The sequence below is a fragment of the Phaseolus vulgaris genome, chromosome 6 (genome assembly GCF_051622355.1).
Source record: "Phaseolus vulgaris cultivar YP4 chromosome 6, ASM5162235v1, whole genome shotgun sequence".
Lineage (NCBI taxonomy): Eukaryota > Viridiplantae > Streptophyta > Magnoliopsida > Fabales > Fabaceae > Phaseolus > Phaseolus vulgaris.
Window position 1 is genome coordinate 20,897,727 of NC_143503.1, and position 21,529 is coordinate 20,919,255.

General features: G+C 33.3%; 1 protein-coding gene and 1 pseudogene across 2 annotated transcripts; both read left to right on the forward strand.

Moving 5' to 3' along the window:
- Positions 1-2,084: 2,084 nt before the first annotated feature.
- Positions 2,085-6,442, forward strand: LOC137831162 (uncharacterized; annotated as a pseudogene). Its single transcript, XR_016521333.1, has 3 exons — positions 2,085-2,476; positions 4,002-5,702; positions 5,937-6,442. The product of XR_016521333.1 is annotated as an uncharacterized LOC137831162 (transcript).
- A 9,218-nt stretch (positions 6,443-15,660) lies between these two features.
- On the forward strand, positions 15,661-19,939 carry LOC137831166 (uncharacterized). Its single transcript, XM_090303004.1, has 6 exons — positions 15,661-15,729; positions 15,985-16,168; positions 16,508-16,798; positions 17,117-18,409; positions 18,669-19,428; positions 19,708-19,939. The coding sequence occupies exons 2-6, from the start codon at positions 16,037-16,039 to the stop codon at positions 19,755-19,757; spliced, it is 2,526 nt and encodes an 841-aa protein (XP_090159130.1). The 5' UTR covers positions 15,661-15,729; positions 15,985-16,036; the 3' UTR covers positions 19,758-19,939.
- The last annotated feature ends 1,590 nt before the right edge of the window (positions 19,940-21,529 follow it).

A 21,529-nucleotide genomic window follows, 5' to 3' on the forward strand; every position in this document is an offset into this window, starting at 1 on the left:
TTTGAATGTAGAATAGCCTGGTTAGTGTGAACTCTTTGCTATGAGTGGTTAGGCATTTTGTCAGTTGACCCCTTAATTCTTATTCTCATTTTTTGTAGTTCAGGTTGTGTAATGCACTTGAGTCGGTCAACTTAGAGTTGGGGAACATTTGGATTGTGGTGGTTAGTGAGATTTGGTGTCACAGGAATAAGATTATTTTTAAAGATGGAGTGTTGGATTTCTCTGAGATCTTTTTTTTTTGGCTCAATTGAAGGTTTAGTTTTGAATTACTTCTAAATTTCCCTCTGCTTGTATCTTTTATTCTGATTAGTGTCTTGATCCTCTGGCTTGTCTGTACTCATTTTAGCTTATTAGTTTGTGGTTTGTTGATAGGGTTAGATGAGTAGTTATCTGGAATGTATTGTGTTGTATGGTTGTGTTAGTCTTTTGTATATGGGTTGAATCTCACCTAAAATGGTTCATATCTATATATTTTTTTTTCTGATAAAAAAAATGTCAACTTAATTTTCATCAATAAAGATCAAAGATTTTTAATGTTCATTTTTATTTTATAGTGAGAGAAATTTAAACTACACTAACGATTTAGGTATAGGTACTACGAAAAGAAGGGAAATTATCAATTTGTTATCATTGAGGATAGGTGTGATAAATGTTGTCCATGAACAAAATATAATAAAAAAATTAAGAAGACTTTTTGAGTCGCTAAAGAAAAAGTTGTATGTGATAAATAATCACTAAAAAAATATTAAATGAAAATTAATTTTAAAAACTAAAATAATTAATTATTATTTGATTAAATTATAGATTATTTTATAAACTAATAGTTTGTAAAACTGTTTTATATTTATCACTTTTTTTATAACATTTTTACCTTTCTCCTTTTGCAGGTTATTCGTTCCTTATTCCGTCAGTTTTTCTAAATTCGTTCAATATCAATGAAGTTCTACTCATTCTTTGCTTAAAACTAATGTCAGAATATTACACATTCTTTTTAAAGTTTATGGAATGAAGCAAAAAGGAAATTTTACACTTTCATAATTGTTTTGTATAAGATGTTTCTTAATTGTTTGTATAAGATTAAATACTTTTATAGTGCAACCACTTAGGAGAGCATATTTAGAATATAACTTGGATACATATAAAATCAGATCTTATCAATAGATTAATAAGTAATTACATCATATAACATCTAACAACTTTAGTTATATTTCGTTTTATCTCCAATTCAATATAATTTTTTTATAATTAGTCTCATAAAAGAATTATTATACTAGTATTTATATGTTTTTCTTACTGATATGATATGAAGCATATTTGATTAATATTTTACACAACCCTCTTTATTATTATCTTACTAACTTACTAAATAGACCTTTATTCAATTCTTACTTATGTCTTTTCTAATTGTAATCCACAATTTAACTTGTAAAATTTAAATGCAATAAAATATGAGAGAATTAGTTTTGAGTCTCCCTTCTCTTTGATGAGATCTTGATGCATATAGGGCTCATGGTCATCCCGTTTATTTTACTGTTACAAGTAACTTTCCTGACCCGTAACGCATTTGTTCCTATTTTCTGCATTCTACGCTCAAAGACCAACAATCCACAAAGTTTTCTCACTTTCTATCTTGCTTCCACCTTGTTATTAGTACACTTAATTAATATTTTATGTCAGACTTAACAGTCATATTCATGTCTAACATTTCATAGACTATCTATAAATAGATTCATTATGTCAAAATGAAAAGGAAGAAAGAATAATCTGTCACTAAAAGCAAATTAAAGGGAAACTACCTCTTTTGTGTACTGCTGATGAATCCTTCTTTAAGAAAAAAAATAACTTGCTGAACTTTTTACCACACCGTGAAGAACGTTTGCATGTGGTTCTTGGGTCTTAAATATGTTAATTAACTATACTAAACATGTACTTGTTTTTTCCATTTGAATTTCATAATTATTAAGGTGAACATTAAGTGAAGGAAAGCAAAAAAAAGACGTCATATCATCCATGCATATACATACATGCATGGTGTTCTATTTAAAACGATGAAAGATGATAAAGAAAGATATGTGGTGTGGAGAGAGAAGAAGAAAGAGAAATGGTTAACCCTATCCCATATTTTGCAAGGAACATTTGGGGGAAATGGAACATTCAGGGTGTTGTTCTTGTGAGTCTGAGCATGCAGATAATTCTGATCTTCGCAGCTCCTTTCAGAAAACGCTCTAGAAATACACTGTTGCTTTCGTTGCTTTGGTTCACATACCTTGCTGCAGATGTGACTGCGAGCTTCTGTGTTGGCCTCATCTCCAACAGATATGGTGATAAAGACACAGTTTCCACTATCGATGACTACTTGCGTGCGTTCTGGACACCCTTTCTGCTGCTGCACTTGGGTGGCCCTGACACCATTACTGCTTTTTCTCTCGAGGACAATGAACTTTGGCGCAGGCACATGCTTGGACTCATGATCCAGGTAAACCTAATCTTCTTATATTTCTTATCTCACTCTACATTAACTACTACAAATAAAAAATTTAAACAAATTTATAGTTTTAGGATTTTGAATTAGAAGTAGTGTATAGTGTAAATGTTGAATACAAGGTTTAGTATTAAACCAAAAACTATATATAGTTGATGGTCAATATGCAAATATTTCTTCTTAACAACATAGCATCCTTAGTCACATAATTCGATTGTAACTTTCACTAGTTCGACCTACATCACGAGACAACCTTACAATAAATTTTCTATTAATAATTGTCCAATTAAAAATTAAACTCTTCAAACTCGGATAACAAATTAGCAAAGCAATAAAAGAAATTGAGAGAAAGGAAACAACAGAAGAAATTGGGAAATTTTGTTTGACAATCCCAATTTTGTATTCATTCAGCAAAGAAGTTTCCCTCTCATGTCTTTTCTATATAACAAAGAATGGATTTTTTTTATCAAAAATTGGATAATTTCATAAATTAATTATTAAAATAGATAAAATTTTAAAAAATTATTAAAATGGATAAAATATACTAAATTGACACAATTTTATTACGAAAACAGTCATATCAAAATGAAATTATTTTATTGTATCTATATTGAAGTTGTGTTAAAGTAAAATTTCTAAAATTTTACTTATTTTAATAATAGACCAATAAAACTATCCTAATCTGATAAAATAGCCGAGGAAGGAGTGGAAAATTAAGGCCTGAAACCTCTACACATTTTCTTACACGTTACATATGCAGTAAGTGAAAAAAAAAAATTTATCAGTAAAAAATAAATTTAAATTAAAAAATGACACTTAACAACCCTTATACAAACTGCATAAAAGATAAAAATCAAACAATTGTCAAATAAAAAAAACAACATAATACGAGATGCTTTCATGTCAACTTAGAAAGAAATTTTATTTTATCGAAGAGATGATGCTTCTGAAATTAACTGAGAAATAAATTAACCTAGATCATGTGTTTTGAACATAAATTTAAATTTCACAGTATTATATAATTCAAGTTCTGTTTGATGTTTTATATATTCATTTAATTATTTTAATATGATATTATTAGTCCTAATTATACTTTTTATTCCTGAAGTACATAATGTTACAAATTTTGTCTCTGAAGAAATTTTCCACGTATTTTAACTAAAAAATGTAATATTACTTTTTTCAATAGTACTGATGATAAAATCTGTTTTAGTTAGTTTAGTAATTTGCGTAAAAAAGATAGTATTTATATTATTTCTTTAAATACATACAATAAATTATTATTGTATTATGCTTCCCAATTTTATTCCGTAATTATTGGGTACTGATAAGACTGAATTTGAACTCAAATAAATCACATTAATTACTATAAAATTAATAAAAGTAAAAATGGTTTTGAAATCCATCCTATGACACTTTCCCTTACATGAAAACATGAAAAAAGATATTCATTAATTAGAGATCATATAATATTTATTCATTTATTTTGAGTATATATTTGACTTATTTATATTCACAGGTATGCCTAACGGGTTACGTGTTCCTCTTGACACTTCCTGAAAATACGTTATGGATCCCTACAGCCCTAGTTTTCATGGCTGGGGTCATCAAATTTGCAGAAAGAACTTGCTCTCTTAAACTTGCAAGTCTCAGCAACTTTCGAAAATCTATGGTTAATAATCCAGATACAGGTCCCAATTATGCAAAGCTCGTGGAGGAACTCATATCTAGACAGGAAGCAGGACTTCCAGCAGTAATAGTAAACCCAGAACCAAGTGATGCCAAACCAGATAATCAACCCCCCAACACAGATTCTATGATTGAAAGTGATGGCTTTGAACTACGCATTCCTAGGACCGATGACGAGGCATACCTATTGGATTTGGAAGTAATAAAGGGTGCTTATGACTACTTCAACACATTCAAAGGGCTTGTTGTTGACATGATCTTCAGCTTCCAGGAGCGCAGTAACAGTCGAACTTATTTGCTTGGTCAAACAGCAGTGGATGCTTTGAGAGTGATAGAGGTTGAACTCAACTTCTTCTACCAAGCTTTCTACACCAAGACAACCATCATAAACAGCTGGTTAGGGCTTTCCTTTCGATTTGTGTCCATTTCTTCAGTCGTTGCAGCTTTGGTTGTTTTTATTTATGAGGAAAAGAGGGGTTGCGAACCCTTTGATGTTAAAGTCACATACATATTGTTGTATGGTGCTGTAGCCTTGGAAGTCATGTCGATTGTCATGTTCTTTTTCTCTGACTACTTATTTGCATTAATTTACTCTCGCAACTCTCAGAAAATCAGTTATTCTTGTAGTGGCACTATAACTGACATGGTAACATCCAAACTAGACCCCATCTTCAGCTGGCTCCTCATGCTTAAGACACCCAAATGGACAGAACACGAGGTGAACAAGCCAGAATGGTTTAAAAATAAGAGTTATAAAGTATTGCAAAGATTCGTACTGTTTCGTAGATGGTCTGAAACCATCTCGGCTTTCAACTTGATATCATATTGCTTACACAAGAAGAAAAACTGGTTGGATTGGGTGATCGATAACATTGGAGCCGAAGAGTTTGTGGAACAATGGATGTATGAGAGAAGAAGATGCCGATGCTTCAGAGGCTTCGGATTTTTATATTCACCGAGTTGAAAAGAAAATCTGGGGATGCAGATGATGTTGAAATTATTCAAAGAATATGTTCCTCTAGAGGTGAGTGGGTTATCCAGAAAGCTGATCTATCAAGACGTGATCAGATCAAGTTGAGGGGTTATGTGGCACGCAACGAAGTCACCTTTGATGAGTGCCTAATTTTGTGGCACATTGCCCCTGACCTCTTGTTCTATGCAGATGAGTGGCAAAACGAAAATGATGAGAAGAGAAAGAATGAAAACAAGGTTCAAGATCTCGAGCAAGGAAATCATGATGATGGTGAAGATGGTGATACTGAACTGCGGCATTTTAGTAAGCTTCTGTCAGATTACATGTTGTACCTTTTGATCAGGCAACCTACCATGCTGTCTGCTGTTAGCGTAACTGTGCAGAAAAGGTTTCCAAGACACGTGTAAAGTGGCCACAAACTTCTTTAGAAAGAGAAGTATTACTGCTGGAGAAAGAAAACAGCTTGAGAGAGAAAACAACGGGAGGCCCACATCGAATTCTTTTCTCTCTCTGGCAAAGGACATGTGTGAGAAGCAATTCATTCAGTTCATCAAAATGGTAATAATAATAGTGATACACAAGAATGACTGGAAATGTTCTAATCCATAACACCACACTTAAAAACAAAAACTCTAACCTATCACCCTTCCAAGGTTTCATCAATTTAGTATTCTTAGGATGAGAGAAAAACATATATTTAGAACTACTTTTAAAAATTTCAATCATGTTATATCATTCATTATATTTATATATATTTTTGTTCTATATCTCCTAATTTTCTTGTGCCTATAGGTGTTAAGGGGCACTCGGTGTTTTGCAATATTTTTCAAAGAAAAAGAAGAGGATGATGATTCACAGAGTAAACTCCAGGAGGCATGCATGGAACTAATTGGTGAGGATGTTGATTATGAACTCTATGGTGTGAAGGGAGATAGGAGCAAATCTTTGCTATTCGATGCCTGTAAACTGACCACTGTTATAATGGGTTTAAAAGGGACGAACAAATGGAAACTCGTAGCACAAGTATGGGTGGAATTATTATCATATGCAGCAGTTAATTGCACACCCATCACCCATGTCCAACAACTTGGTAAAGGTGGAGAATTCCTTTCTCTTGTTTGGCTATTGATGACTCATTTAGGTCTAGCCAAGGAGTTTCAAATCAATGACCATTCTAGGGCAAAATTGGTCCTAACTCAAGACTGTTGAATATTAGTCCTAACTCTGGTGAATGTAACGGGCTTAGTCCATAGTTTATATTATTATGTTATTGATTTTGTTATCATTCTCATCTATAAACAAAGATCCTTTTTGTGTATTTTACACAAGGATATCAATTCTATTTTTATTTTCTTTATTTTTAACATGGTATCTAGAACTTAGGATTAAGATTTAATTTTTTTGGTGAACCCATTGTTCACCGTCAAAGGCATCGTCGCTGTCGGAGTCGCTGTCGGAGTTGTCGCCACCATTAGAATCTCGTCAAAGGCATCGTCGCCATAATTTCCGTCAGAGTCTCGTTGGAGCCGCAGTTGTCGTTGTGTCACCAATTGGATGGCAAGTAGATCTATGAATGCATCTCCTACTACTGGCCCAATCCTTCTCCTACCACTATGTCGCCGGTAACTGGGTCTATGGCTTTTTGGGTTGCCACTATGCCCAATCCATCATCTATACTAATTATGTCAATGTTCATCTTTCTATTGACAAATTGGATAAAACTAATTATGACACTTGGGCCTCAGATATTAAATTATGGCTTAAGAGTCAAGATTACGTTGATCATCTTACCCAATGTGTTCGCACTGTTGCTGCAGATGAATCTTCCCGTTGGTTGAAAATTGATGCTCAATTATTCATCGTTATTAAATATACTATTCACTCATCTTTAAAACAATTTTTTCGTGTTTTTTAGACATGTTCAGAAGTTTGAGAACATGCGAAATTATCATACACCAATGATACTTAACATCTTTATGGTGTGTGTCAAAATCTCCTTACCGTTTTTGCTCCCAAACGTCTTAATGGTACAATGGTTGAATATTTGGGTAAACTACATGCTCTTCTTCATGATTTTAATGAATTATTGCCTCCTAGTGATTATTCTCATGTTATTGGGCTTACATGGCCTTTCTGGTGATTATTCTCATGTCCATGGTTAGATTTTGGGATCTCTGTTGTTCCAAATTTTACTTCCACTTATTCTACCCTGATGTGTGTGTCAGGTAAACACATCACTGATATACCTCTTCTAGTTGATGACTCTTCTACTTTAATCTCTCAACGTTATGATCGTACTCGCCCTTCCAAGTCGGGTAAAGGGCCTCACAAGTGTGACCATTGTGACAAACTTGGCCACAAAATAGATCGATTTTATGCCTTACATGGTCGTCCTCTTAGATCTGTTACAGTTGCCCAAAATGTTCCTGTGCAACATTCTACCTTGGACCCTACTTCATCTGATATCTCAGGTCAACCTGCAATTTTAAATGAATTTCTTAAATGGTATGAGGATCGTCAGAACTTTGGTTCCACTGCCTCTATTGCACATTCAGGTACACCTTTTGTTGGCCTTACTCACTCCAATTCTCTTGGTCCTTGGGTTATCAACTCAGGTGTCATCGATCATATTACTGGTAATAAATCTTTTTTCTCTTCTTTGTCTACCTATGGTTATTTACCAACCATTACCATGGAGAATGGCTTTAGGGTCTCATCCCATGGTGTTGGTACTACTTATCTTCTTCCTTCTTTATATATTGATAATGTTCTTTATGTTCTTGGGTATCCCTTTAACTTATTATCCATTAGTCATCTAACTCCTTCCTTTGATTGTGTTATTTCTCTTACCGAAGATTCTATTTGTTTACAGGACCGATGTTCGTGACGGATGATTGGCACCAGATGCAAGTCTCATGGTCTTTACCACCTACGAACATTTGCACATGTTGGCACGATTATGGATTCTCCATCTCTCATTCATGCTTAGCTAAGTCATCCTAGTCTTGCCAAGATGCAGCACCTTGTTCCAAGTCTATCCAAAGTGCCTAATTTGTCTTCTAAGTTGTGTCATTTAGGTAAACAAAAGTTGCAATTCTTTTCCTAATAGTGTCTCACAACGTGTTTCATCCCTTTTTGCCTTAGTTCACTCTGACATTTGGGGACCAAGTCGTGTTGAGTCTAATTTGGAGTTTCAATTAGAACCTTATGCAGTGATAATGTCTGTGAGTATCTTTCTCATTCTTTTATACCACTTTTATGAAATCTCATGGCATTCTTCAACAAACCTTATGTGCTTATACCCCTCAACAAAATGGGGTGGTTGAGCGCAATAATAGACACCTTGTTGAAACTACTCGTACTATGTTACTTCATGATGACGTTCTTCAACATTTTTAGGGTGATGTTGTTCTTAGTGCATGTTATCTAATTAATCGTATGCCTTTTTCGGTTTTAGAGAATAAAATTCTCATTCTATTTTATTTCCTCTTGAACCTCTTCATCCCTTACTACCTAAAGTTTTTGGGTCTACATGTTATGTTCACAATTTTTGTCCTGATCTAGATAAATTATTTGCTAGGTCAAACAAATGTGTTTTTTTAGGGTTTACTAGATCTCAAAAAGGATATAAATGTTTTTCACTCTCTCTTAATTGTTATTTCATTTCTGTAGATGTTACCTTCACTCACTAGTGTAGAAAGGTTAAAAGAGAGCAACTATTTTCATTTTAAAACCACGGCTTTTTAGCCGCATTTAATGTACACGTAGTCTTATGTCCAACAAAGAAGAAGGCGGCTATTTAGCCGCATTCTTAAATGCATATTTATAATGGCGGTTATGGTAAATAGGTGTATTCTTATTTAAAAATTAAAAAAAAATTAAAACCCTAAACCATAAACCTAAACATTAAAAAATTAAAAGACCACCAACCTTGTGCGTGAAGGAAACTATGGTGGTGAAGAGCGGCGCGACAACAACGATGACGACATCAGCAAAGGAAAAAATACAGCACAACAAAAAGCCAAACAACAATGTGGCAATGAAATAGTGGTGACCTTCGAGCAATGGAAGAAAACAAACAAATAAGAGAAACGAAAAAAATACATAAACCAATGGTGAAGAAGAAGTAGAGAGCTCAAAACGAACTTACCAATGGCACGAAGAAGACAATGCAGGCTTGAGGAAGATGAGAGGAAGCTTGAGAGCATAAACATATGAGAAAATGAAGCACTAGAGAAGAAAGGAAGTAAGAATGCGTAAGTGGCACACTTTAGTGTTAGGGTAAAAAATGTTTTAAGAATACGGCCATTAGGTAAAATCGCATTCTTAAACAAAGCGCTTTGTTTTAAGAATGCGACTATTAGATAAAGCCGCATTTGTAAATATAGCACTTTATTTAAGAATGCGGCTATAACAAATAGTCGCCTTCTTAAATGAAGTTAATTTCAAAAATGCCATCGCGTTTTGAATGACAGCGTCTGACCGTACAAACGCATTAAATAAAGGGTAGTTGTTTTTTTATATTTTGTACTAGTGACTGAGTCTTCTCTTTATTTAAGTCTTTATCTTCTCCACTTGTGTCTCGATCTGAAAAAGTATGTATTGTAGTTGGCTTTGATCCTCCTGTTATGTCTAGTGTGCCCGAAGATTCTCCTCCTCCACCACCTCTTCATGTTTATAGTCGTCGTCAACCTCGGGAAAACCCTCTACAAAACACCACAACCCACCCAATTATCCTCCCAAAAACTGATTTTCTTCCCGTTACCGATCTTCCACTTGAATCGATCTTCAAAACACCTTCCCCATTTCTCCAACGCCTAAACCTCCTTCAAGTCTTTCCACCAAAGAGACTCCTTAGCATTAATCCATTGATCTCTCAGTCTTCTCCAGCCACCGTATTTAGACTCAAGGATATCCTTCCAGAAACATCCTTTGTCCGTCCCAAGATGCCAAATCCATTTCCAAGCAAGATTGAAATCTTTTAAATCAATAATACCCAGACCTTTGTCCTCTCGAGACTCGCAAACTTTCTTCCAAGAAGCCCAAACGATCTTCATCCCTTCCGACCTCCACCCCCATAAAAACTGCCTCTGGATTCTCTCAATCTCCTTTAACACAACAACAGACAATTTATATAAAGACATATAAAAAAGAGGAATTGACGAAAGCACAAACTTAATAAGGCAAATCCTCTTGTCCAAGGAGAGAAGCCTACCTTTCCATCTACATAGTCTAGACTTCAATTTTTTTATTACACCTCCCCAAAAAGAACCTTTCTTGTGACTCCCCCCAACCAACAATCCCAAGTATTTAAAAGGAGTTGTCATCACTCCACAATTAAGAACAACCGCAAACCGCTGCAATGTAATTTGATCAATCCCCAACCCGTCAATCCTACTCTTCAAGAAGTTCACCTTAAGACCAGAGCACAATGAGATGAAGCTTTTGGAGTTTAGGTGACAAAGTTCAGACGTGCTGGTTCGATAAAGATGTCTGTTAAGAACAAGAGCAATGAGATGAAGGGAACAACATGGTCGTCGACGAGGGGATTTCCCGAGTGGATCCTCCTCGAGAGCAGGGTTTCCTTAGGTCAAAGCATACATGGCGAGAAGCATTGGCGGCAGGCGATTTTGCAGAGATTGTGCTCCTCGTGGCACTTAGTGCTCACCAGAGTAAGTTACATGGTGAGTTATTCTGTGCATGGGTAACTCGTCGTGTGGTGAGGTGTTCTGGGTGTTTCGGTAAGGTCGAATGTTGCTTTGAGGTAACCTGTTGGTTATATTTTTGGGTATGTTTTTCTCACTTTAAGGTTGTTCTGCTCCAATCATAAATGAGAGTTTCTTTTGTGGATGATATAGGAAGTCCACTTGTGGTTACTGTATATGGGTTGGGATACCCCTGAAGTATCCCCTTTAATTTTATTTATTCATTGCTGATCAAAAAAAAAGACTAGAGCACAATTCAAAACATTTTAACGCCAGCTTAATGTTAAACACACTCTTAAAATTGGCTTCACAAAACAAAAGAATATCGTCTGCGTACTGTACCATATTAATCTTCACTTTCCTATCTCCAATATCCAGACTATCAATCAAACACTTCTCATCTGCCATCCTTGATACTCCTGCCAGACCTTCAGCCGCAATAAGAAAAAGAAAAAGGCGCTAACAGATCCCCTTGCCACAACCCCTTTGACAGAATAAACTCCTTGGAGGGACTTCCATTCACAAGAACTGACACTAAGGCAGACTCTAAACATGACTTGATCCAACTAATCCATTTGTCGCAGAACCCAACTCTTCCCAGCATATAATAAATGAAATCCCAACTTATAGAGTCATAAGCCTTCTCGAAATTTACCTTAAAGAAAACACAACTCTTTTTCTTCCTCTTCCGCTCCTCAAGGACTTCATTGGCCACTAGCACACCATCCAGAAGGCCGGGTCCTTCAAGAAAATATGATTGTTTGGTGTCTATAATTTTACTCATCACCTTCTTCATTTTAGAAGACAAAGCTTTCGAAATAATTTTATATAAGAATCTAACCAACGAGATAGGCCTAAACTCGCTGAGCCGTTGAGGGTTGTCAACTTTAGTAACCAAGCATAAGAAAGACGCATTTAATCCCCTAGGCCATTTATCCCTTGCCTAAAAAATCTTTTACTGCCAACACAACATCCTTTTTAATGAATTCCCAGCTGAATTTTAGGAATCCAAAATTAAAGCCATCTGCTTAATTTCAGAAAACTCTCTAACTAACATTTTGTTATCCTCTCCAGAAATGCAATTAAACTTGACATTATCCATCCTAATCTAAAACAAATCATCCTTGACAAACCAAGAACTGAAAAACTCTCGGACCTTGTCCTTAACTACTTCCTTATCGACACACCACTGTCCATTTTCCACGAGCCTGTGTAATTCATTCCTGGACCTCCTTCACTTTACTGTTGAATGACAAAAATTTGTATTGAGATCGCCATGTTTCAATCACTTTAGGTGAGCTTTCTGATGCAAGATCGCCTCTTGTCTGAAGGAATTTCTACTTTGCTCAACCAAAAAGAGTATTCTTTCTTCCCTCATAACTTTATCTAAGTCATCTTCGTCGTCTCTTGCATCTAAAACGCTGATTCTCTTCTGAAGAATTGTTCCAACACTATTCACATTCCCGAACACTTCCTTGTTCCAAACTTTTAAGTCTACCTTTAGTTTTTTCAGTTTTTCTTTGAACACAAACAATCCTCCTTCGAACACCTCGTAACTAGACCACTTAGACCTGATAAAGTCTTTAAATCTGCTGTCACTTTGCCAAACGTCCAAACACCTAAAAGGTTTCAGACCCCAATCCACACATATCTTTTAGAACAATGGCACAATGGTGAGACACCGATCTGTCTAAAACAATCTGTTTGTTGTGTGACCACACTTCTAACAATTCCTTAGAAATAAGTACACTGTCGATCCCGCTCTTTACTAACCCATTCAGCTTATACCAGGTGAACTTTCTGCCAACCATCGGGATATCAACCAATTCAGACTTTTCTATGAATGCATTAAACTCATTTATTTCTCTATTATAGTCAGACACCGAAATCAGACTTTTCCTCTCCTCTTGTCTTCTGATGGAATTAAAGTCCCCAAAAACACACCAAGCCTTGCAAATTTGATTCATCTTGAACTCATTGATCTCCTCCCACGTTGACCTCTTATCCCTCAGCGTGCCAGAGCACTAAGCATTCACAATGGTGACGTGAATCCCAATCCCAACTTTCCAAAATCCTTCTATGACGGAAAACATTCCTCCATTGAAGATTCTGGACATTTGAAAGTTGTTCTTCATCCACATAGTAAGGATCCCACCCACATTAAACTTCAATACAATCTATTTCATTGGACCCCAAAGTGAGAAGCAAGTCTCCTTACTAATAACTTGTAAACATACCATATCTACCTGTTCCTACCCAATCAGATCCTTTAAATATTTTCTTTTGACGCTCTCTCCTAACCTCCTGACATTCAAGCTACTCTTCATCATCTAAAACAAGATTCTCCCCGCACACTACTCCTTGCCTTGTCACCATTCCGTTTTTTCAGAGAAATAAAACTGTTTAAAACGGTATCCTCCTTACCAGACAAAGTGAAGCCAAATTCTTTCCAATAGACCACATTCTAGAGGCATAAGAGTTGACATTTTTCATCTGAAAAAAGTTTGTTGCAATTTTCCATTGCACTATCAGAAGTTTAAGAGCTTATGAACAAAGCCTCTAGTCTAGGACCAGACTTGCAGTTTTAGATCTACACGATTCTCCGTTTTCTTTCCTACTTGAATCCTGCCTCCACTTCCTTCTCCACCTAAACCACACCACAAAGAAGTGACTTTGAATCCCACAAAGCCTACTCACCCTCTTTGCACCAGCACACACCTCAAGCCAGAATCACACTGACTTTACAAGATTTTACATACATTTTTACAGTATCAGAATTCAATTACAAGAAACTAAGAAAGGGTAGAAAACACCTAGAATTATAGTAAACCAGAAGCCCTATGACCAGTTCTTGAATCACAGCAAAGCTCAAAAGCAATCTTGCTAAACTTGGAAAACTTCTTTCACAAACAATTTGTAATCTCTCTTTTTATCTCAAATCAGAGTGTAAAACTTCTATATTAAACTTTTGAAAGAAGTCTATATTTATAACCTTTGAAAAGCTATCGTTCAAGGCATATTTGAACAACTGAATCAGTTAAAACAGGTTTTCAAAATATTGTTATGAAAACTCATATTTAATCGGTTGAAACCACGATATAACCGGTTGAATGGTTTCAGCAGTTACACAACTGATTCAAAAAAACAGTTTCAAAACTCCTTTGCCAGTTAAGTGACAAACAACCGATTGTCTCAAAACTTTAATCGGTTGTTTTTCCCTTTGCATGGAGAAAACACTTAGTTCTTTAAAATAGATTGAAACAAACTTTGTGTAGGAATCAAGACTAATCTTACAAAGATTCTAAACCCCATAACAAAACTCAAACCTAAAACACAACACAGTTTTAGGTTCCATGAGGATTTGATACATCAAAGCTTCCCATCTTCAACAGAACTGTGCGGTCCTGTCCCGAGTGTTCCCCACCTCGCTGAAGGGAGGAACCTTGAGCTGATTCACGAGGCTTCCTCCAAACTCCATCAACTGTTTTGAAACGTTGGTGTCCAAGTTCGGGACACGGTTCACTACCAGCCGACTCCGCCACCTAACCAATTCATTTCCACACTCAATTATTTATGGAGTGCAGTAAATGCAGTGGGAAATAAGAATCAAACTTAAATATTTATGTTTATTATTCTAACACCTTCTAGGATTTTAATGAATAAGAGCAATGAATAAATAAGTAATATGTATTTCTTATATCAATATAATTACTTGGTATTAATACGAAATCATGTTAATCACATACTACACACATTTTCTACATTAATAATTCAATGTCTATATTTTCATTATAAAAAAATTATACATATATAGTATTACGAAATCCTGAAAAGAAAATAAAAAAAAGTTGAAGGACATTAGTGTATTAGTGTTTGGTGGTAGAATAACACATGGTATGAGAAAACCGTTGGGATATTTTGGTTTAACATTTTTATTATTTGTCACCTACTTTTTTATATATACACCTCCTCCTAGAAGTAACGGGGGTTCGAAAACAAACCGGGAATAACGGGGATTTGCAAACTGTCGGGAATAATAGGGTTTCAAAATCGCCAAGAATAACAGGATTTTGAAAACCGTCGAGAATAACGGGGATTTGCAAACTGTCGAGAATAACGGGGATTTCAAAGAACCGTCGGGAAAGTAATTATTTTCAGGGATTCGTGGAAACCGTTGGTAATCCGTTAGCGACACTGAATCTACAAGACAAAAAGTAAATCACTGGTAATGTACTTAACGGAAGTTACAACTACCGAAAACGTCAAATATAACTCTGTTAAAAATATATATTTTTTTAAATATTTTTTTTGTGACTTGTTGTTGAATGCGAAAAAAGATATCTACTAAATATTTTCAATTTTCGACTTCTCCACGTTCTTAGTAGCATGCATCTTCCTAAATTAAAAATGAACAACAAAACTCCTTCTACTCCTCCTAATTCTTTACAAATATTTTCTGTAATGTTTGTATTAGATAATTATTAATATTTAACAAAAAAGTTAGTGTAATTAAAAAGAACCCTACGTTTCTCACGTGGATGCTCACATTAGGTTTGTCTACTAGTGATTGTTTGTGATATTCTTTTTCTTGCCTTAGATTTAAGTAAGGAATACTAAAACCTATACTTTTAGAAAAGAATTTAGGTAAAGTGCCAGAATCTTACTTTTCTCTAAATGAGAGGAAGAGTAAGATTCAAAGCATTTTGAAGGGATAAAGAAAAGAATAGAAGCATTCATTCTTAAGTGGATATATATATATATATATATATATATATATATATATATATATATATATATATATATAAGTGAATGTTCATTTTTCTTTCTGCATCTATCTATTTACCTTTCTTCCAGCAGTCTACAAACGCAGCATCAACCAGGTAAGGGTTAATTTTTTTAAAACTTTTCAATTTTTAAATTATCATCTGCCACAAATAATTTATTTCATTTTGGATTATACTCTACCCAGACAACAAATAATTATAGCATGATTTGTTCTATTTCTTTATTCCCTCTCTAAATAATAATTTCAGTAAGTGCTGGGGTAGATAATATAAGTGTTTAAAGATGTTTTGTATAATTTGAGTAAAGTAAATAGGTTTGTAAAAGCTAATGAGAGATTGTTTTATTTGAAGTGAAAAAGGAGGCACAGTAACAAAGCAAGGTACTACAGATCAGATCATTCATATGTCCTTCTACAGGGAATCTCGATTACCCGTCGGTAACGGCTGGTGGGAGGTAGTGGATTCTCGATTAGTGGTAGGCCGGGCGCTACAAGAGATCGGCTTCGACCAGAACACGGCCAGTAATATAGAGACGGTCAGAATTTATCATTACCACTTTTCTTTCAAATTTATATTTCAATTAATCCATCACTAATATATACTATTCCTGCTACATAGCATGTAAGTCTTCTCTCTTTTTTCATTTCCAACAAAACTATATATATATATATATATATATATAAACAATATTTGGATTTTCAAACCCATAACAAAACAATCAAATTTACAAAATTATTTGTATGTAATAACATTTACACTTTTCACATATACAATGAATCTTTCCATTCTCTAAATAATTTAATATTTTCTTATATAAATATTTTGCTTACGATCTTATAAAGATTTTATTTATGCATATTTGATTTATGCACAGGGTGTATTGAGAGATCTTTACAATGCTATAAAAGTCACAATTCCAATTGAATTTTGTGAAATGAAGAAATTGCATCTTGAAAACTTACCCAATCTAAGAAGTTTTTCCTCCGGAAATCTTGTTAAATGGGAATCTCTAGAGAATGTGGTGGTGAACCAGTGTCCCAACTTTAGGAAGTTTGGTTTGGGAATGATAAAAAAATCGCAGTTAAAATCCATATTCATTCAGGGAAATGAAGGGCAAATAATTGACATTGACAACAACATGGTTGCATATCTTTTTGAATTTTTGGTTAGTTCTCTCAAACCTCCATAATCAAACATTTAAATTCAATTCTCAAATTCACATTCTTCACATAAATTTTAAGAATACAAAAGTCTTCGTATTTTATTACATGTTTACTAAACTCTTTTTACTTCCAAAATTATTTTAATTATATCTTAAATTTTCTATATATAGATAAAAGATTACAAAAATTCTACAAAATAACTAGTTTTATATGGTTTTAGAAGTATAATTAACATAATAATGTTGCTTCATACTTTTAGTCTTTTATGTTTTCATGATTTCCAAAAAATGATAATAACAAGTGCAAAAAATATAATACAGGATGACAAATTCTCAACGATTATTGAGTACAATGTTTTTGACGATGAAGAGTTATACAAGACAATACGTAATCTTCAAAGTTCTCACTTCATCAATCTTCGGATTCTTTGTACAAAAAATTGTGATGAAAGTTTGAGAGATTTTTTTTCCATTTTGCTAGAGAGGTCCCATAAAATTGAAGTTATCAACATTGAAGGGTGTGAATCCAGGTTTTCTAACCTATTTGACACTATGAAACTTTACGAAAATAGAGATGAAGACGTAGATTGTGATTTTTTAACCGAGCTAAAGGAACTAAGGTTAACAAAAACATATTGGATAAGTCATATATGGAGCAACGATAAACCAAGAATTATTGACCTGAGAAACCTACAAATTTTGCACATCAAACATTGTCGCTCTTTGGAATATGTATTCAGTTGGTATCCAGCAGAGATGCTTCACCAACTAAAGGAATTGATTATAGAGGAATGTGAGGCCTTATCCACAATTTTTAAAAGACTTGATGATACACCAAACACTAAGTTCCCATTACTGAGCAAGGTGAAGTTTAAGTCTCTCCCAAATCTGAGACAAATCTATGGTGGTCATTTAGAATTCCCAAGCCTAAAATATTTGATGATAGAAGAATGTCCAATCTTGACAAAACTCACAACCGGATTTGCAGATCCACATGAAACACTCACAACTGATGGAAATTCTTTCTTTGAATTGGATGAGATTGTGTTTGACAGTTATGACAACTTGGTTTGTGTCATCTCCTCTGAGACATTACAAGAGTTTAAGAACTTGAAGAAATTATTTGTGAGTCATTGTGAGAAATTGAAACTATTATTCAACATTCATAAAGAAGTACCTTCTTCCACACAGATCCTTGAACAACTATATGCACTAACTTTGATTGATCTTCCAAAGTTAAGTTGCATTGTCAACAAAGAAATTTCTAGATTTTATGAAAACCTAAAAATACTAAAGGTGAAGCAATGTAAGTCTCTTAATATGCTACAAGTGCCTCAAAAACTAACAAATCTGGAAATTTCTGATTGTGAGGTGTTGGATAAAATTATTATCATTGAAGAAGAAAAGGGAAGGAAAGAGAAACTCACCTTTCATGAATTGAAGGATGTTTCTCTTGAAAATCTATCAAAGCTCTCTGTTGTTTTTCCTTCTACATCTGAATTTCCATCCTTACAAACATTAAAAATAGCAAATTGTTCTGCTATGAGGTCTTTTGTTGAGCATTCCAAAGCCCTTAAATATTCATCTGCAACAACTTATTTCTTCCCAAGTTCAGTAAGTTTGAATTACAAACCATTTATCAAGTGTGTTTTGCACAAAAATAACATGTTTTCCTTTTCTTGTCATTTGTTATATGTAACTATAATTTATTTTAATTACTTATTATATTGATGATGAAATGGAAGTATGCAATTTATAGTAATATAAGTGCATGTCACCTTTCTTTAGTTTAATTACATAATATAGTTTGTTCTACTTAGTTTGAAATTTATTTATTAGCACATAAGCTTAAATGAACACTTGTTTCTTGTAGTTGTTAGTGAAAAAATTGAAAGAACTTCATATTATAAATGTGGACGTAGAGGAGCTTTGGGACTACAATTATCCCTCTGAGTCATTTTGTGAACTTGAAAATCTCAGTTTGATCAACAATAACAAATTTTTTAGTGCTATTTCCTCCGGCATGATCATGAGATTCAAGAATTTGAGAAAATTAACTTTGGACAAATGTGAATCATTGACAGAGGTATTTGATCTTGAAGATGACAATCTTGATCATAAAGTTCATGAAATACTTCCTCAACTAGAGGTGTTAGCATTGATTAACCTAATCAAATTGAAGAATGCTTGGAATAAGGAACCTCAAGTTTCATTTTTCCCAAATTTGGTATACCTTTACATTGTCAATTGCGGCAACCTTCAAAGTTTATTCTCACTTTCTTCTATAAAAAATCTTGAGAAACTCAAAATACTCAAACTGTGCAAATGTGATAAAATAGAAGAGATCATATCTAGTGATATATCTGAAGATGAAATGGTGCCTATCATTTTTCCTGAGCTGGAATGTCTTGTAATGAAGGATCTTCCGATGTTGGTCAGTTTCTACAAGCAAAGTAGAACTTTATGTTGGCCTAAGTTAAACACTGTGAGGGTGAGCAATATTCCAAAAATGGAAACATTTTCAACCGGCATCCTCGTCACACCATTTTTAACATCAATTTATGTAACATTTGTTAAAAAACTTTGGTTTGGAAGCTTGAACAACACCATATCGTATATGCACGGCAATCCAGGTACTAAATATTAATATTGTACGTAGAAATTTAAAAATTATAATATAATAATGAACATGGTTAAATAAATTTGAGGATATTTTTATATTCCAAATTATATGTATCTTTAATATATATATTCTTTGCTTAACTTATTCTATAGTTTGCTTTGGAGATATATTTTACAATGTTTAATCAATACAAAGAATGCTAATTTGCTTCAACGAGATTTTATAGGCTTATGAAAATATATGATTACTAAGTTATTCTTATTCAAGTTTTTCCTTTTTGAAATTGTAGGAAAGGGAAAAAACTTAAAATCTCATTATCAAGGAATTGGTGTTGAGTGAATCTCATGCTTCATAGTATAGTAGAAAAGTGATTATGATACAAGTGATGTCAAGGTTACTAAAGGGTCGAATTAGTTAAACCCAATCCTAAGCTTCTCAAATGTAATTTCTCAAACAACTACTTGATGATAGTTGTAAAGTATTTTTTCAATTTTAATATTTTTCAATGACGTCAATAATAAGTTATTGTGTATGCATTATATATTTATTATTTATCTTGCTTGAAAATGAATCAAGTAACAGATATACTATGTTCCTTATAGTTCTTTAGAAGTTGATAACAGTATGCTTGCCAATGACTAACAATATGTTTTAATAAAATAATATTATTTTTCAATTTAAAAAAAATAATTATACTTTTAAAGGAAGAAGAGGGTAAACTAATTCGTTTGAAGTTCATTACTACAAGTTAAACTTAGGAAAAAATTATACCTATTACTACAAGTTAAGTCACTATTTTTTTAGGTTTTTGCTTCTTGCATCCTCATGATTAGGTTGGTCAAATTGCTTCATTTCTGTACTAATCTAATCCATTAAAAATTAATTTATTTAAATTCAGTTTTTAATTTGATCCATATTTTGTTATATTTTCATATCAGATCTCCATTTTGTTTATAAGAATCTTAAAAATTAGAAAATCCAGATTTCCAATCCAAATTTTTTGAATTAATCTCTATATTATCTCTACCCAAACCATCTTTCAATACTTTCTTTCTCTCATTTGTTGTTTTCTCTCTCTGCACCTCTTATTCACTTTTTAAAATTTAGTTGCTCTCTCTTCTTGGTTCCACCTCTCTCTCTATCTCCTGCACCCCTTATTCACTTTTTGGAATTTTAGTTACTCTCACACACACATTATGCAATCAAGTTTTATACATTTTCTTTATAATTTTATTTGTTCCAATATTTTGTATAATAAATGGATATAATATTTTCAAAGTTTAATTAAAGTATTATAGGTAGGTATATTTTAATGTTAAGAATTTATATATTATGTTATCTTTAATTTTATTAGTTTTATTAAATTATAAATTTATTATATTTTCTTAATATTTATATAATATTCTAACTTTTTTACATATTATTATATTAGTATTATGTTAATTTTTCAAGAAAACATGAATTTTGATTTAAAATACAATTTAATTTTTTTTATAAAAATATGGATTTTTATTTAAAATCCAATCCAAATATGTGGATTTGGATATCCAATTTTTTTTTATTAAAAATATGAATTTGGATTATAAATCTAATCCAAATATGTGGATTGGGTTACTCAAAATCCCAATATATGACCATCCTTACTCATTATTAGTACTTTGCATTCCATGCTGAGAGCAAAAAGACTAAGTTATCCTCTTTTGTACCACATTCTTGTTGTTGTGGCTACAACTATTATTGTTGCCACCACGCTACACCCCCAACTGCATCTTCATTCTCCACTTTAAGAGGAAGCAGATAGGAGGAGAAAGAAGAAGGGAAAGTCACCATTATGAAAAGTATAATGGTTACTTTGAGAATTATAGGGTGCAATTAGTAATTATGGGATGTAAGAAGTAAAAGTTTTTTTTAAACCTAGTCCGGCCCATTTTGTGGGTTATTCATGTAATCTTACATATAAATAAATTATTTCAAAAAGGTCTTCCAAGAATATTAGCTACAAATGAATATAGAGATTAAGCAGAGGACATTGTCAACATTTTTAGAAATAATAGAAAATAGTTATTCATGTAATAAATCTTTTGTTTGGGAATAGAAATAAGTTACATGTC

Bases quoted from the DNA above. Each gene is read 5' to 3' on its own strand.
- LOC137831166 (XM_090303004.1), top strand. From the start codon at position 16,037: ATGTCCTTCTACAGGGAATCTCGATTACCCGTCGGTAACGGCTGGTGG. The intron at 16,799-17,116 runs GTTAGTTCTCTC...AATATAATACAG, and splicing joins CATATCTTTTTGAATTTTTG to GATGACAAATTCTCAACGAT. The intron at 19,429-19,707 runs GTACTAAATATT...TTGAAATTGTAG, and splicing joins GTATATGCACGGCAATCCAG to GAAAGGGAAAAAACTTAAAA.